At 54.5% G+C, this 18,186-nt stretch overlaps 1 protein-coding gene across 3 annotated transcripts; it reads right to left on the reverse strand.

Annotated features, from left to right (window-relative positions):
* Nucleotides 1–4,569: 4,569 nt before the first annotated feature.
* On the reverse strand, nt 4,570–14,252 carry ALOX15B (arachidonate 15-lipoxygenase type B; the record flags this gene model as incomplete). Of its 3 annotated transcripts, XM_082679649.1 has the most annotated exons (14): nt 4,570–4,749; nt 5,160–5,330; nt 5,408–5,508; nt 5,606–5,727; nt 5,916–6,085; nt 6,464–6,550; nt 7,584–7,787; nt 7,888–8,034; nt 8,272–8,444; nt 9,734–9,837; nt 10,134–10,256; nt 13,464–13,545; nt 13,803–14,025; nt 14,106–14,252. In XM_082679649.1, 14 exons carry the CDS (start codon nt 14,250–14,252, stop codon nt 4,570–4,572), a joined length of 2,034 nt encoding a protein of 677 aa, XP_082535775.1. The 3 variants fall into 3 exon arrangements, with proteins under 3 accessions (XP_082535775.1, XP_082535776.1, XP_082535777.1); XM_082679650.1 differs by lacking the exon at nt 6,464–6,550; XM_082679651.1 differs by lacking the exons at nt 5,606–5,727; nt 6,464–6,550 and having other exon boundaries at nt 5,929–6,085.
* Nucleotides 14,253–18,186: the final 3,934 nt, after the last annotated feature.

Consider the following 18,186-nt stretch of genomic DNA (forward strand, 5'->3'; position numbering starts at 1 on the left):
ATGTTGCTTCCATCAGCTTCTGTCTCTGAGGGACTAGAGCAGAGCCCCGTGATGACCTGAGCTGGGCATGGAGCTGAGTGAGAAATGAACTTTTGCTGGGTTAAGCCATTGAGATTTTGAGATTATTTGTTGTTGCAGCATAATCTAACCCACCCTGACTGAAACAGATGGTAATCTGGGGAGTCTAATGTTCTCCCTTCCAGCCCTGTAGCCCTTAAAAATTGAGATTTGTGCAGCCCTCAAGCCAGTCATCCACATCTTTCTCCACAGCCACCCAACCTTCCCATTTTCCTGCTTCCCTAGACTTCAGATCTAGCCCCCCTTACCTATTCTGCCTCCGGAGTCAAATTTTGTACCCGACCAAACCCTGGTCACAGTGTCTTTGGGGAGTGGACGTGGGGCAGACTTTGGCTCTGCCAAAGATCGGATTTTCACTTCCTGAGCATGTGATACTGGGAGAATAGGATCCCCATGGCATTGTGCATGAAGAGGCGTGTTTGGGGATGTCTCACCTGCAGATTCCAACCTAAGAATTTAGCCAAAATCACCAGTTTCTGCTCGCCTTTGAACAAAATCAAGGAATAAGACATACCCAATGGCGCCCCCTTGTGGCTAGAATAACTATAGCAGAGGCTGGATGTGCCATCCCCGTAAACCTGGGCCTTGACTTAGAACAGCAGGACCGGGATACGCTGGAAGGATGTCAGGGCACAGTCAGGCAGCTTGTCTTTCCAAGAGGACGGACACTCCTTGGCCTGCACCAAAGTTAGCATTAGAAGACATGCCTCGTCTGCAAATGTCCCAGAGCCAGAGACGGTGGAACCAGGGGGGATCACCGGAATCTGTTTCCCCAGAAAGCCAGCTTGGAGGGAGATTTACTGGGGAGACACACCTGGCCACACGTAGGATCCTCCGTGGGCTCTGGAAGCCTCTGGGGACAGGATGTGGGGAGGGGGCCCATGTAAAGCTCCAGCCTTGTCAGACAGGTGGCGTCCCTCAGCTTGCACCCTGGACCCCCTCTGTGCTTTTCCGTAAGTCTGGAGGGCAGCTGGTATGGTGTAAAGAGAAGATACCAGCCCCCTTTCTGAGTCCCTCAGCCTCAGTGGCCCAGATTTTTCAGATAAATGGGAGGAACGTGAAGACCGGGAAAGTCCCTTCCAGCACTGACGTTCTGGGGTCTGCTTGCCTCATGGCTCCTGTCTCCCTAGACAGTATGTGGAGGACGCGGCTGTCAATTCCCCTGGCATGACCCCTACTTCAACTGGCTTATGGGAGCAGACAAAAAACACATAAACAAACACATAAACAAATACATCCTTTCAGATGGTTGCAAGTGCAGTCAGGAGATGAAACCAGGTGGTGTGTTAGCATGACCTGGGTGGGGGGAGCATTAGATGTGGTGATCAGGGAAGGTCACTCTGAGGAGGTGACAGCTGAGTTGAGACTGGGGGGAAATGTGTTACAAACAAGGACAGGGCAAGTGCAAGGGCCCTGAAGGGTGTGCGTTCAAGGCCCGAGTGGCTGCAATAGGTGACCCAGGGGTGGATGGAAGCTGAGTCATGCACGATCCTATAGTCCACAGTTGAGTCCTTGGATTTGACTCTAAGGGAAACATGGTTTTAAGCTCTGGCTTACAGTAGGGGAGTGACCCAATCTGATTGTTTTCCCTCTGTCTTGGGGGGCGGGGGGCTCCAGGGGTTGCTCCCCTGCCTTGCAGAGCTCTGGGTGGGGCAAGGTGGGGGTGGGGTGGGTGCCCCAGCAGTGAGGGCTCAGCTTCCTGTGTGGGTGGCTCATTGTGAGCCAACCCAGCGAGCTCACATCCTTCCCTGGGGCCTCTCCTGCTCTCCGGGTCCACCCCTGGTCAAGGAGAACCAGTTCTTCAGCCCAATGAGCACCTACCCAGAGTCACACATCCACATTTTGGTTGTAACTGGGGAGCGCTCCATCTACATCCTCGTGCCTAATCCCATCCATGTCCCCGGCCACATCCACGTCCCTACCATCCCCATCTCCATCTGTTTCCCTTGGGAACCTAATTTCCACTCCAGACTTGAGCCCTGATCAAACCTGGAGCCACCACTCCTACTTTTTTTGGGACAGAGGGGTTGGCTGGGGGACACCTATTGAGAATGGATTGTGATTTGGAAAATGGCGCCCAAACTCCTCTACACCATCAGCTCCCTCCCCTGTTTCTTCCAAATCCCCTCCCACAATCCCCTCCAGGCTGACTGTGTGCCCCTGCCTCCTTCCCACCCCCACAGAGTGATGCTACTGCTGGATTAGAAGGTTAAGGCTGGGCCTCTCACCCCTGCTCCTCCAGGACCCAGCATCCCAGAGGGGCCTGGAGGTGCAGTTTCCCAAACCTCTGAGCCTCAATTCCCCCCTCCACTGGCCCTGCTCCTTACAGCCCCCTGGGGGCACAGTCTCAAGAGAAGGGCAGTGGCTAGAAGGCAGGAGGCTGGGTAAATTTGCATCTTAAGATGCAAATTTGAATCATCAAGTTCCTCGCATCACACAAGGGTCATCAGGGTGGCTGAGCAGAGCCCAGGAGGGCAGGCCTGACCGGCCTGACAGCCCGTGAGAGTACTGTGACCAGGCAAATGAGACAGCTCTGCCAGTCACAGAGCATGTGCATGACCTTCATCCCCAGCCTCTTCTCTGTCCTGCCTCCATCCCCTTAAGGCATTCCCCGCCCTCACGTCACTTCCTACCCCTCATCTCATCCTTACTGAATATTCATCCTAATTCCAATCCCATCATTGATTCAGTTCCCAACCCTGATCTAGTCCTCATCACTAACCCGTGTTTCGAGAATCTCCCAGTTACCAGGTACTGTGCCTGGAGGTGGGGAGAAAACCAAACCAAATTACAGACAGTCTAATCTAGTGGAAAAGAAAGATATCCATCCATCTACAGTGCTCTGGGAGCCATTAAGAGTTAAACCTGGTCTTTCTTGATGAAGCAATTATCAAGCTAAGATCTGAAGGAAGAGGAAACATTAACCAGGTCTAAGAGGTGGAGAGGGAACAGTATGTGCAAAGGCCCTGTGGTTGGAAGGAGTCGACCACACTTTATACCTTTACTCAAAAGTCCCCTTCTAAAGAGCTCTTGCCTGGCTACTCTATATCTAAATTTGCTCCCCTATACTTTATACAGTAAGTCCCTTACATACGAATGAGTTGTGTTCTGAGAGCACGTTCATAAGTCCAATTTGTTCCTAATTCCAGCAAATTTAGCCTAGGTACCCAACTAACACAACTGGCTGTACAGTACTGTACTGTAATAGGTTTATAATATTTTTCACACAAATAATACATAAACAAACACAAAACATAAAGAAAACATTTTTAATCTTACAGGACGGTACCTTGAGAAGTACAGCAGTGCAGTACAACAGCTGGCGCTTCTCAGCAGTACCAGCTACATCACCACTGCTTCTATTCTTGCTTCCAGACATCCTGGGCTTGAAATAAAGATGCTGTACTGCTGTACTCTATACAGCGCTGTACAGTAAAGTACACAAAAGCACAACTACTTGCAGAGGATGCAGGGACATGACAATATATACCAGACACGGGAGCTAACTTAGATGATTGGATATGCGAAAGCATGTTCGCATCTTTAAAAGTTGGCTACTTGAAGGCTCGTGTGTAGGGGACTTACTGTATTATCCTTCCCTGCTTTATAGCTTCTCTTCAGCACTTATCACTTTTTAATGTAGTATTTATTTATTTTTTAAATTAAAAATTTATTTTTTTATTTACTTTTGGCTGTGCTCAGTCTTCTTTGCTGCGCGCAGGCTTTCTCTAGTTGCGGCAAGCAGGGGCTACTCTTCGTTGCAGTGCACGGGCTTCTCATTGCGGTGACTTCTTTTGTTGCGAAGCACGGGCTCTAGGCATGTGGGCTCCCGTAGTTGTGACACACAGGCTTAGTTGCTCCACCACATATAGGATCTTCCCGGACCAGGGCTCGAACCCATGTCCCCTGCACTGGCAGGCGGTTTCTTAACCACCGAGCCACCGGGGAAGTCCCAGGGTATGTTTTTTTTAGAAAGCATATGTGGGCACTGCCTGCAAGTCCCCGGCAGTAGGTCTTCCTTCTGCCCTGCTTCCCATGGCCCTTTCTCAGTGGGTTGTTCATTTTAAAGTTGGGACCATAGGTCACCATCAACCTCTCGAGCAGTTTTCAGGCGGGCCACGCCTTATGCTGCTGGACGGTCTGGAAGAGGGCTGCCCTTGAGCCGCATGACCATTAGGTCCAGTCAGCTGTGGTCAGTGGGATTGGGGGCAGGACTGTGTTCCCCCTATGGTACCCTTCCAGGGGGCTGTGGTTGTGCAGGACTTTGAGGCTTGGAGTCTTCAAAAGGCATAGTGGTGCTGTCCAATGAGCTTTTATTCTCTGGGGTTTTTTTTTGTTTCTGTTTTGCGGTGTATTGGGGATGAGTTACACCAGACCCAGCAGGGGCATATGGGGGCCTGGTTTTCTGGGGAGTCCTTTTCTCTGGGTGGCAGGTAGCCTAGAGCTATGGGGTCAAAGGGATGTCATGTGGGGCCCTTTTCCCCAGGGGATTTAGATGGAGACGCTGTTCTCGATGATGGGAGGGTCCAGGTAGGTGTAGGGGAGCTCCAGGTCCTGGTTTCTCTCCTGGATGTCTCGCGAGATCTGAGCCAGGCGGCTCTGGAAGGCCGCGATGCTCCAGCACGGGGCCGCCTCCGTGAAGTGTTCGTCCGGGTAGGTGCCCAGGGACCGCTGGGAACCAAACACAAGGCTGGGTGGAGGGGCTGCTTTGCAGCCGGGACCCGCCTTAGCCATCCACCCTGGGGGACCTGAAGCAGCCTACGACTGAGCCTCACCAGTGCCCCCTCCCCCTGAACAGTGATGATTACTGCAGGCAGCTCTCGGGGATGAAAGCTCAAGTGAGAGTTTTAAAGGGGGCGGCCTCACTGGAACATATCACACGTTGCCCTTGCAGCTAAGCGTGACTCTGCATCATCTCATTTGGCCATCTGACCCCTTGTGAGATGTCCAATGCCCTCGTGTCCTCCTGGGAAGACTCACCGGGGTCTCATGGCACAGTGGGGTGTGGGTCAGGGATAGTAAACAGTGTCGCCTCCCTTACCCCAGGGCTGGCCTGGTCTGGCTCCCAGCCCCACACTCACTCTGTCTCCAGGCTCCTTGCTCAGTGCCCAGAGGGCAACGATGACATCACATGTGGCATTGACTGGTGGGAGGGTGGCTATGAACCTCTCCGGGCTTGCCTGGCCTTTAGAGGTGGGCGGTGGCAGCTGCATGGTAGGTGGCAGGTTGGGCATCCAGGCACTGAAGTCAAACTGAAGGCCGAGAGGGCAGAGTGAGGCTAGGAGCCCGGCCCCCTCCGTCCCGCCACCCTGGCATTGACCCTTCTCACCTGCCCTGTACCAACAGCGGAATGCTTGGCCGAGCAGGTGAATATCACCATAGTGACATACTGTATCAGGGCTTCCCGTGTCCCCAGGGAGGAGGGTACGCCTGCAGGGAGAGCTGGGCTGGGAACGGGGCTACCAGGGTCCTGAGGACAATGCCGCAGTGGCCTGAGGGTAGAACCTAAGAACCGAGGTCCCCCTACCTGAGCTCTCCCGGCCTAGGAAGCCCTCGGAGAAGATCTCCCACACCCAGGCCTGGAGTTCACTGTCATCGCGGACAGACTCATCGCTCAGGTAGTAGATGCCGATCATTTCGGAGACAAAGCTGCAAGGTGCACGGGGTTCCATCCCAGCTGTGAACCCCGACCCTCTCTGAGGAGTGCCCCCGCCTGGTCCCAGTGCTATGAACGTCCGGCCCTCCTCCTGGTGGACGCCTCTCTGGGCCTTCCTTCTCCTTCCCAGTCTTCCTGCCTGTCCCCCAAGGCCCCAGCTCTCTGGGGCTGGCCCCCTCACCATTCCACTGCACCCCAGATCTGCATCCCATCATCCCGGTAGTAGTAGCCTGGGATGTCTTCAACTCCTCGGGCCCGGATATCCTCAGGCAGACACAGGACGGAATAGTTCAGCTGTTCCATGTACCTCTGTATCAGCTCAGAGAAACCTTCAATGCCAAGGCCTGTGGACTGGGAAACGGGACTCCTGGGTACCACAGCCCTTGCCCCAGAAGCAGGAGGTAATAGTGGTTTGGGAGACAGGGCCACTCCCACCCCAAGACACCAGATTCTTTTTTTTTTTTTTTTTTTTTTTGGTACGCGGGCCTCTCACTGTTGTGGCCTCTCCCGTTGCGGAGCACAGGCTCCGGACGTGCAGGCTCAGCGGCCATGGCTCATGGGCCCAGCCGCTCTGCGGCATGTGGGATCTTCCCAGACCGGGACACGAACCCGCGTTCCCTGCATCGGCAGGCGGACTCTCAACCACTGCGCCACCAGGGAAGCCCAAGACCCCAGATTCTTTACACTGCAGGAATATCCCATCCCCACCCTCCCTAAAGCAGTCCTTACCCTGTCCACCACCTTCCCGGGGGCAATGAGTAGCTCACGGGCCAGCGTGTTGATGTGCAGGGTGTACCGTGTGTGTGGGATCAGCAGCTGTAAGGGCCAGAGAAGGCAGAGCTAGGCGAAGCCTGGGTCTCTGTGGCCCCAGACCCGCCCCCCCATAGAGGAACCCAGGCTTGTCAATCACACATGGAGAGAGATGACAGGGACAAGGGGGCAGCCTGGGATAGGGATCAGGGCTCCAGGCCCAGTGATGGGGGCTAAGGTCCACCAGCATCCTGTTCTGTGACCTTGAGCATGTGTTTTCCTCTCTCTGGGCATCAGATCTCTGGGCAAATGAGAGGGCTGATCTGGACAGCACTATGAATCCCTCCAGCTCTGGCCTCCTGTGATTTCCTAACCCCAGGCAGGCAAAGCACCGTGATAACCAGGGCCTGCGGGCCTGGCAATGTGAAATGGTCCCCTAGAGACCACGTCTGAGTGCCAGGCCCTGGGAGCTGTAGATTGTCAGAAAGAATCAGCCTGGATTGAAGAGGACAGAGTAGGGCCTGCATCAGGACCCAGGAGACTGTCTAAGGAAGAATCAGAAAATGTGAGTAGCTGTGGACCCCTCATCTTCACAGAGGAGATGCTCCAGGTTCCTGGAGGAAATGAATCTGGGCCATCTGAAGGCTTAGCAGAGCCCAACTTAGAGACACGGGTCTCCCTCCCAGGGCTCCCCACCCTGCAGCTATCTGCAGAAAACCTGTTGGTCAAAGCCATGTTCACACTTTGGCATCTCTCAGCCCCAGGTCTCTCCTTTCCTAGGAGCTGGGCTTCTGTGATCGCTGTTGTCTTGAGCTCCCCTAAGAAGAGAATCTCTCTGGGGCATAGCCTGCTGTCACATGCGGTCCTCTCCCTCGCGCCTGTCCTCATCACCTCACCCTAGCTCAGGGCCTGCTGGAAAGCAGCCTCTCAGGGGAATTGTGCAGGGAGATGCTGCTGAGGCAGAATGGGGGCTCAGCATCTCAGCCTGAAAGGACAGGGCCACGTGGGGACAGGCGGCATAGGACCCCGAAGGGCAGGCCCAGGTGCAGTGACCTGCAGGCTTGGGGCACAGTCTGGGTCGTCTTGCTGGGCCACTGACCTTGAAGAGTGGGTGGCAGTGAGGCAGCTGGCGCAGCGTAGCCAGGGTGAAGACCTCGGTCATCAGGTGTACCTGTAACAGGTGTGTGAGGGCCTCGTGGATGGAGAACTCGGCATTGCGCACCCACGTCTTGGCCAGCAGCCAGTCCCACTTGTCGTCGCTGGGCAGAAAGATGGGGCTGTCGGGCCCAGGGGTCTGGCTGAGCTATAGGAGAGGCCAGTGGGGAGAGGCAGCCTTGAGTGTCTGCCAACCATTTAGTCAGACCTCTCCCTGCCCCTGCCCTGTCGCCTGCCCGGCTGCTGACCTGGATGGCGAGGGGCAGCAGGGGCCCACACCCTGGGCGCTGGTATAGCAGGGTCATTGGGGCCGCGGAGAACTGAGGCCTCCTATTAATGACATTGGTGCGGATGCCAGAGAGGATGCCGTAATCCACCAGGAACAAGGACCCTTTCTGCGGGAGAGAGAAGGGGAGCCAGGGCTGCCATCTGGCTTTCTAAAGGCAGAAGGTGGGGAGTAGGGGGGTGGGGAGAGGATTCAGGGCCAGGATACTGTGCACGGGAGAGGGTGTTCCTGGCACGTAGCACACAGTAGGTCCTTAACAAATGTGAGTGTTATTCCTCTCCAGTAGGGGATGGGCCAAAAGCACTGAGATGGGGGTGTGCAGAGCCAGGACTCCGGTGCCCCTCACCTCCAGCTCAGCCTGCAGACTCGTCCCGGGGCCCAACACTGGGGCCACCATGGCATCAGTGACAGGGAAGTTCTTTGGGAGGTGGCGACAGCGGCGGATCAGGACCGGGTTGAGGCCATTCAGGAACTGGTAGGCGAAGAAGGCATCCTCCTGCCAGTGCTCAAACACATACTCTGCAGGGGGGCAGGGGAGATGGGACCAGTCACCCCAGCGCCCAGGGGTCTCCCCCTGAGCGCCATTGTGGCGTTTCTCCTGCGTCCATCCTGTGCTCCCCTCTCTTCTCATGCAGTACTTCCCAGGGTGACCTCCTCTGACCCCTTGGCTTCAGTTCACCAAACAGCAAACCTTAGTCCCCAGCCCACCAGTCCCACCATCTACCTGCCATCTCCAACCCCATGACTCAAACACAGTATATCGGAGGCTGAACATGGGCTCCTGCTCTAGCCCAGTCCCCAGCCCATTGCCTGGCATCCCGGGAATGGCACCTTCATCCACTGGATTGCAGGTGGCAGAGCCCGGAGTCCTCTCGGCAGCTCCCCCCATCCTCCGCCCATCGAGTCCCACCGATTCTCCATCCTCAGTAGCTCTTGCTCCACACGTCCACTCCATCTCTGCTGTCACTGCCTTGCTGAGGATTCCATCCTCTGCTGACCACAGCCAGAGCCTCATAACTGGTCCTCCTGCTTGCACTCCTGTCCCCTAACAGCCCCCTCCCCACGGCACATCTGGCCACAGTACTCCCCAGCTGGCAGCTGGTTGAAGGTCCCACTGCCCTTAGGAAAGGCCCGAGCTCCTGCCACGGCCTCCACAGTCCTGCACGGCCCAGGGCCCATGCACGTCTCCTGCTTCGCCTCCTGTCTTCCTTCCCTGGCTCAATCCCCTTTGGCCACAGCAGCATCTTTCCCCTCAAAGGTCTCCACTCCTTCCATCTTCAGGGCCTTCACATGCACCGGACCACCCCCCCCGAACCTGAAGCACCCTCTGCGCTCACACACCATGCCTGGCGCTGTTGACACCTCCCCACTTTGAGGTCTCAGCATAAAAGTCACCTCCGTAGAGAGTTCCCTAGCTGGACTAGGCCAGGTCCCCCTTTTACACACTCTCACTGGAGCTGATGCACAGGTTTCATAAGCGAAACTCATTATTTGCCTTTGAGCCTAATGTCTACTTGTCTGCTCAACTGGGAGCCCTGTGGGGGCAAGGACTGTGTCCACAGTCCCTAAGCGAGTGTCTCATGTGTAGTAGCCCAACAAGTCTCTGATGGATACAAGGCATTAGAAGGTCAGAGGTGCCCCCACGACACGTCCTTTTCTGTGTCTGAGGAGAAAGTAAGGTCTCGTGGGAGTCAGGGGCCTGCCCAGGGTCACACAGTGAACTGGCGCTTGGTTTTCTGAGATTCCTGACAGCCAGGAGAGCTGATACCCCAGGGAAGAGGTCTGGAGCCCCGGCTGGAGCCCCTCACCCACGGCTGGGGTCTTCCAGAAGTTGAACACACTTCTCATCTCCTCCAGGCTCTTCCAGAGCCCCTTGCGGTCCAGCAGCCCTTTGAGTTTCAGATGTGCCAACCTGCCAGAAGATGTGAAAAGTGGGGAGAGGGAAGCAAGAGGCCCTGGGAGACCCGCCCGCGTTGGCTAAGCTTATCCATCTTGGGGTCCTGAACCAGCCTCCGGGGGGGGCCGTGGTAGTCACTGCCCCTGAGGTCATCCTCACCTTGTTGGAACAGGTGGTGAGCAGAGGCCGTGCCCTGGGCTGGGCTGTGTGACCCACATCCCTGATGGTGGGGGAGCTGAGTGGGGGAGGGCAGAAGGCAGGGGTACCCGTACATCTGAGGCCCAGGGGCAGGAGAGGGTGGGCATCCTCACATCGAGCTGCCTCGCAGGTAGAAGGTGATGTTCTTTGCCAGAGAGTATTTGATGTTGAGGTCCAGGTTTTTTATGGTCTCCTCGTTGAGGCAGCGAGGCCAGCCTGGGATGTAAGTCTTCCAGCTGGAGGGAGGACCAGGGAGGCAGCCAGCTAGAAGCCTCAGGGAAACCACTGACTAGGGAGAGGGAGTGGCAGACCCCTTGGAGGCCCTGGTCAGGGCCAGCCCCCTTCCACAAGCAGGGGTCTTCCTGGGCTCTGCCCTTCCCCTCCACCCTCAAGGCCGCAGGGAGAGCTGCCATGTTCCCACAGCCATGTTCTCCCCTGGTCAGTTGATTGGTCCAGGGTTGGGCACTGGCCAGAGCAAGGCCAATCAGAATCCTTCCCAGGGAATTGGACATTGGGGCTGGACCAGAGGTCATCTCTCTCTGGATATCTGGGTTATAGCACATAAACACCAGGACTGGGAGACTTCCCTGGTGGTGAAGTGGTGAAGAGTCCGTGCTTCCAATGCATGGGGCCCAGGTTCGGTCCCTGGTCAGGGAACTAGACCCCATGTGCGTGCCGCAGCTAAGAGTTTGCCTGCCGCAACTAAGAAGACTGCCTGCCGCAACTAACACCGGGCTCAACCAAATAAATAAATAAATTTTTTAAAATAATTAAAAATAAAGGAGTTGCTATTAAAAAAAAAAAAGGCCATTTTCCACTGTGTGGACTGGGAACCAAAGAAAGCTGTTCTGCAGGGAGAGAGGAAAGTGAAGCCAGAGAGAGAAACATCTAGGGGGCTCCAGAGACGGGGAGAGTCACCCTGGCTTCTGGCCCGTAAGATCTGGCTACGCTTCCAGCCCTCACTTCTGTGACCTGTTGACGCATTCCCATTTTTTCTGTCTGCTAGCTGGAGTCTGTTATCGTTCTTGCAACCACAAAACTCCTGACTAACACAGATGCATCACAGAGCGGAGGCTGTCCTGAAGGTGGGAACACAGGAAGGCGTCAGTTGCCTTTGGCAGGCATCCCGTGGAGAGACACTTCAGCCTCCAAAGCTTGGGGGAGCCCAGAAATGTACTCTGGCCCGGCCTAAAGAGATCTAGCCTCTTTAAATCCCTTTATCCAGCAAGCAACACAGCCTGAAGACCTTTAGGTGAAATGGTAAAATCATGTCCCTGCAAAGCTGAGGACCCCCAGCCAGTCATCCTCTCATTCCCTCCCTCATTCATTCTTTGGTTCATTCCGTCATTGCCTTTGGGTTTGAACAGGCAACTTCAGAGCACAATTTGCAGTTAAAGTACACTGCCACCAGGTGGTGGCCAAACCCTGCTTCTCCAACTTTAATGCACAAAAACTTAGTTCCCCCAGGGATCTTGGTAAAATGCAGATTCTCATCAAGTAGGTTTGGGGTGGCCCAAGACCCTGTATTTCTAACAAGCTCCCAGGTGATGCCGACCCTGTGGACGTGAGACCTCACTCTGAGTACTGAGGGCGTAGCCACTTGGATCAGAGGTAACTGAGGGGCATTACGAACCTCGGTACACACGTGTGCAGGGCTTTGCGGCTGACAAGCTACATTCTCAACCATCTTCTCATTTGTTTTTCCTAATAACACAAATCAGCCTGGTATTCTTAGTTCCTTTTGCAGAAGAAATTAAGGATCAAAAAGGTTAACTAATTTGCTTACGATTTCACAGCTCCTTTCGGCAGGGCCTAGGCTGGCCTTGCGTCTCCTGACTCCTGTGTCCTTGTTTTGCCAAGAAAGGAAGAAAGGCCACTCCACAGACACAGCTCCCTCCATCTGTTCCCTCACCTGGGGCTGATGCTGGCAGATTAGGCGCCATGGTTTTCTCTGGGATGTAATTCACAACGCACGTGGAATCACCAGGAGCCAAGTAAGCCTGCAGCTGCTGTGCCCTCAGAGACCTAAAGTGCAAGCCTGCAGCCCGCTCTTCAGACAGCAGCCCAGTTGGCCAGACCATGACCTTTTGAACATTTGCTCGCGCGTGTGGTCCCTGGCTTTCTGCCTTAGAAGTCCTCGCCAGCGACCCAGAAAGACTCCAGCAAGAGTGAGGCATTTAAAAGCAGTGGGTTTCAGGGCTTCCCTGGTGGCGCGGTGGTTGAGAGTCCATCCCCTGCTGATGCAGGGGACGCGGGTTCGTGCCCCGGTCCGGGAAGATCCCACATGCCGCGGAGCGGCTAGGCCCGTGAGCCATGGCCGCTGAGCCTGCGCGTCCGGAGCCTGTGCTCCACAACAGGAGAGGCCACAACAGTGAGAGGCCCGCGTACCGCAAAAAAAAAAAAAAAAAAAAAGCAGTGGGTTTCAAACTTCAGTGGGCATGAGTCATCTGGAAGGCTTGTTAAAACAATATTGCTAGCGGAACTTCCCTGGTGGGGCAGTGGTTAAGACTCCCCGCTCCTAATGCAGGCGGCTTGGGTTTGATCTCCGGTCAGGCGCAGCCCCCCCAAAAAAAACAACCAAAAAACAAAAAAAAAAACAATATTGTTAGCAACAAGGATTTACTGTTATCGCTACAGGGAATTATATATCCAGCAACAACTACAATTTGGCCCTTGCCATCCTCCTCTACAAGGACAAGGACTAAATCATGTGTTGCTGCAGTTGCTGACTTTCAACTCCCAAAGGAGTTCAGGGTGGGGAGCAGAAATGAGGCATTCTGTGCTCTGGGCAAAACGGGCAGAACAGGTTTTCAGATAGATATGATTTTATGAACCTAATTCTCGTATCTCCTCATATCCAGAAAAGCACTAAAATCCTTCATGGTGATGACTGCTCTTCGTGACTATTAGAAACCTTCTGCAAAACAAAATATGTGCTCGACTGCAAGAGCTCCCCCTTCACCAAGATCACATAGGTACTGACTTTCCCCACTACCTCTGTGGAGCAGTTTCTCAGAGCTCTCTGAAATGCCGTCTCCTGGGCTGTAGTCCTCATTTTGCCCCAAATAAAACTTAACCCACAACTGTCATGCTGCACATTTTTATTAAGCTGACGCCAGTATCTTGTAATAACGTATAGTGGAATATAATCTGCAAATAAACAACCCAGGGCACGCTGCTGTACACCTGAAATGGACACAACGTTGTAAATCAACTAGACTTAAGTCAAAAACACCAACACTGCTGCCCCTCACCCTCAATATCTGATTCAGTAGCTATGAGGTGGGTCTGAGAAACTGTATTTCTAACGAGTTCCTGGAGATGCTGTGATTGGAAAGGACAGAGGACCAGGCAGGGACTTCAGGCCGCGTCAACACCAGCGGAACGAGGCTGACCCTCATCCCCTCGGCAACTCGCCTCCCCCCCAGTAACCCCCTCCTCACCTGTACGTCTCCCGCCTGGCCTGCAGCTCCTCCTGGCGCTGCTGCTGGAGGGTGGGGTGGCGGTCCTCCCAGGAAATCTTCGCTGTGGGAGCAGAGGAGCCGGTGGGGAGGACGGAGAAAGCCCCCTGACCTCCGGCCCCAGCTGCTCTCCCCTCCCCTCCAGCCACCCCTTACCAGATCCCCTGCCCCCATAAGTAGTTTCTCCCACACCAGACTGCCACCCCCTCCTTCCCCCAAACTCCCTGTCCCTCCCCCTCGGCCACACCGGCTCACCTCTCCACTCCCCTTGCCTTTCCCCCCAATACACCAGCCCCTTCCTCCCTCCTGTGTCCCCCTCACCTGTCCCCTCCCGCAGTACCAGGCTCCCCTGGTCCTCCAGCCACTGGTAGCAGGGGAAGCGGAGGGGGGCGCCCCGGGGCGGCGTGAGCTGGACCCAGCGGCAGAACCAGGCGTCCGAGGCCAGGGGACAGAAAGGACGGAGCAGCGTGGGGGGAGCCTTGTGCACGCGCAGCAGCAGCACCCGGCCCACGTCCTGGGGGCACGTCACCTTGAAGTCCTCCTCCTGGGGGGCAAGTTTAGTATCCTAGAGCACGGCCTCTCCTGCTCCCTCCTCCGCCGCCCCCACCCCCACCCCACACTCACAGCGCCGGCGCTGAACTCTTTGCCGAAATGGTCCAGGGGCAGTGGCAGGGTCTCTCCTTCGGTCCCCACGATGATGACAGACATTTTGTCCCACGTGCCAGCCCCGAAGGCCTCCCCAGTGGATACCCTCACCCTGAACTCAGCCATGGTGACAGCTGGAGTCTGGCTCTCTGCTGCTCATCCGACGTAACTGCACAGCCCAGAGGCTCACCCCCAGGGACAGGCACGGCCCCACCCTGGCCAGGCCTTGTGGAGGTAACTCAGTTCCCACGGGGCCCATTACCACCCCCAAAAGCAAGCGCTGGCTCCGGGCAGAGAGGGCGTGGCTGAGAGGCAGGAAGGGAGGGATGCAGATGGGGGTTGGGGTGCTCTGAGACGTGAGGGACTGGGCGTCCTGAGGTTTGGGAAACAGAACATTTCAGTGATGGGTGGGGCCGGAAGGAGTTGGGATCCAGTGGAGTTCATGGGTTCGTTTGTCCCCCTCTTAGTTTCTTTGCCTCCTTAGCCTTTAAAAGCCTAGGCAGGACCAACTCCCCACTTTCTACAAGTCTTCTTGGCCTGCCTTCATTATTTTATTTGATTCATGAATAATTTTGAGAACCTGCTCTGTGCCAGGTATTATGTTGGGTGCTGTGAGTATGGCCCCAGGCAAGGCCCAGTCTTTGCCCTTTTGCAGGTTAAGACTCAAGTGTGGAGGGCTTCCCTGGTGGCGCAGTTGTTGAGAGTCCGCCTGCCGATGCAGGGGACACGGGTTCGTGCCCCGGACTGGGGAGATCCCACATGCCGCAGAGCAGCTGGGCCCGTGAGCCATGGCCGCTGAGCCTGCGCGTCTGGAGCCTGTGCTCCGCAACGGGAGAGGCCACAGCAGTGAGAGGCCCGCGTACTGCAAAAAAAAAAAAAAAAAAAAAGATATCAGGGTGGCTGTGTCCATCGTAGCCACGTTGGTGATGATGATGAGCTGTGAGGGCTGTGGGGATTTTTCGGAAGTATGTGGGGAGGTCTTTTCTGGGCAATAGAAAAGCCCAAACAATAAACATCCCCTAAATAATTCAAGGAAAGCTTCTCATAGGAGGTGAGTTTTAAACTAGTGATGAAAAACTGATACAATTTTAATAGGCAAAGATGAACAAACAGGATAATCTAAACTCAAACCAGCCCGATAAAATATGGGAACATATTGGTTTATGTAACTGGAAAATTCAGGAGTAATGGCTTCCGGCCTGGATGGATCCAGGTGCCCAGAACATGTGTCAGGAATTGTGCTTCCTCAATGTTTCATTTCTGCTTTCTTCTGTGTTGAACTGTGTTAGCTCATTCTCAGGCAGACTTTTCCCAAGTGGTGGCAGAAATGATAACCAGCAGCTCTGGGCTTCTATCCTTCCAGCTTAGCAACCCTAGCACAAAGACGATGTCACCCGCTTACTGCAGATGTTCTGGGACTGACCCTCACTGAACTGGCCTTGGTCACAGACTCTGAAGCTGGGGCTGGAATTAGTCCCATACAAACTATATGGATGGAGGGTGGAGATGGGTGGATCCCCAAAGGAATTTTAGATGTGGGAAGAAATAGGCAAAAAAAAAAAAAAAATGTGTTTATTCTACCTTTTCTGGGAGAAGTCCCTCTCAGAAACCATCTGTCAGCGGATTGCTGACCTGAGTTTTTCAAAACTCTCAACCAAGGTTTAGAGGTCTTCTGAAATGGAGAGCTTGTTCTGGTTATCCATTGCTGCATGATAAACTACACTAAAACTCTCTCTCTCTTTTTAAAAAATGTATTTGTTTATTTAGTTTTGGCTGCGTTGTGTCTTCGCCGCTGCGCGTGGGCTTCCTCTAGGTGCGGTGAGTGGGGGTTACTCTTCGTTGAGGTGCGCCGGCTTCCCATTGCGGTGGCTTCTCTTGTTGCGGAGCATGGGCTCTAGGCGCATGGGCTTCAGTGGTTGTGGCTTGCAGGCTCAGTAGTTGTGGCGCACGGGCTTAGTTGCTCCACGGCCTGTGGGGATCTTCCCGGACCAGGGCTCAAACCCATGTCCCCTGCACTGGCAGGCAGATTCTTAACCACTGCGCCACCAGGGTAGCCTCGTCTTTATTGAATTTGTTACAGCATTGCTTCTGTTTTATGTTTCGGTTTTTTGGCCAAGGCATGTGGGATCTTAGCTCCCCGACCAGGGATCGAACCCGCATCCCCTGCATTAGGAGGCGAAGTCTTAACCACTGGACCGCCAGGGAAGTCCCAGCTGCTGCTTTCTGCCTTCGGTGATGAAGAAGGCTGGGGAAGCTACTCCCCAACCCCCAGGGGACTACACCCAGGATGGATCCAAATGTTGTGGGGACCCTCAGCTCATCCAACCTTTTTTTGTTTGTTTGTTTGTTTTTGGCCGGGCTGCGTGGCTCGCGGGATCTTAGTTCCCCGACCAGGGATCGAACCTGGGCCCCCGGCAGTGAAAGCACAGAGTCCTAACCACTGGACCACCAGGGAATTCCCAAGCTTATCCAACTTTGAAGGCCCTCTTTAAGAAAAAGAATAGACAATTGGGTAGCGAGGCTTGGAAGGGACTTGTGCGGGTGAGAGATTGTGAAGTTTCACCTTCATCAGCTTTGCAGTGAAATCGCCTCTGCACAGGTAGAGAGGACGGCATCTCCAGCCAGCACCAGCAGCTGCTGAGCCAAAGTGAGACCAGGGGAATTTTCCTGATCCGGCAACCAGTTAAGCTGCTGCTGTATTCCTCCTTTGAAGAATGAAGGGGTGGGGGTCCCAGGATCAAATGATGCCCCTATGTCCCTCCTCTCCTGATGGAGAAGCCAGAGTTGGCAGAGGAGGGAAGGAGCAGGCCTGCTCCTTCCCTCCTCCCTCACTACACCACCACCCCTCCCCATCAGGGCCCTGACCGGCGTGGTGAGGAACAGACTTTCAGAGCAGATTAGGAAATGGGAGTTTTCAACTGGACTGGACTTTGGAAGGTACTGGTTGGAGAAATGTAAAATGGGTTCATGTTCATATCCCACCAAGTCAAAAGTCTTTAAGAATCTGATTACACAGACATTGGCTTGGAGTTTAAGTCGTGCTCTTGCAGAAAAGAATCAAGGGGTCACAAAGCAGGGCTGCCTGTGAGAGAAACATCTCCAGAGCATCGCTGAGAGGCACCCCAAGGCCCAGAGCCTGAACTCCTGGGTGTGCTTCCTGATCCCAAGATTTGCCGCAACTGCGGTGATCGACAAGGCTTTTCACCACTGGGAGCCTCAGTTTCCATGTGTGTCAAATGGGTTGTGTGAGGATTAGGGGTCGTATATGGGGACGTGCTTTTTAGGTGATGGGATCGATGTTCCCTGTGACAGAATGGGTAAGTACCAGTGTGGCATGCCCTTCTCTGGGTCCAGGACCAGAGACCCAGACGCAGGGGTGGGTGGTAAAGTGCAATGTCCCTGGTGGAGGTGACAAAATGGCTTTAGTTTGGATGCACGAGTCTCTAGACTGTGACAAACAAGCTCCTCTCTGTGGGAACCTGGGTTTTCCAGACATCGCAGTTGTCCTTCTCCCCAATTTCTCTGCTCCCTTCCCCCTCTGGGAGCAGGGCAAGCCGCCTGTCCCACCCTAATCTCCTTGTCAAAGTCTAGTCACTAACTCACGAGGATGTTGACAAGCGAGATGCGCTGATCTTAGAGACATCACTTCACTCTCCTTTGCATCGTCTCCTCTGGGGCAGGACCTGAAAGATTCCTCCACCTTCTAAATGCTGAGTCAGCACGAGAGTCCCGACAAGGCTACCAGGCTGTGCGCCTTTTCTCTCACAAGGTCCTGACCTCTGCGTGGGTTAGGTTCCCCCGTAAATGGAATTTCAGGAACAGTCATACTGCAGGGAAGGGCCCGGCCTGACTCTCGGTGGAGTTGAGGCTTAGAGAGAGACATCATCTCTTGTCATTCATCCTTCACTCCCTCCTCCCTCCAAATTCAGTGTTTATCTCCTTTTCTTTCCTCTTAAACCAGTCCAACCCCCACTGCTTCCCACAATCCTTTTGAGACACTTTTGACTGCAAAGAACAGAATACCTGATTCAATCTGGCTTAAGCAAAGAAAACAACTTGC

This window comes from Grampus griseus (assembly GCF_964374135.1).
Source record: "Grampus griseus genome assembly, chromosome: 20".
In the NCBI taxonomy this organism is placed as follows: Eukaryota; Metazoa; Chordata; class Mammalia; order Artiodactyla; family Delphinidae; genus Grampus; species Grampus griseus.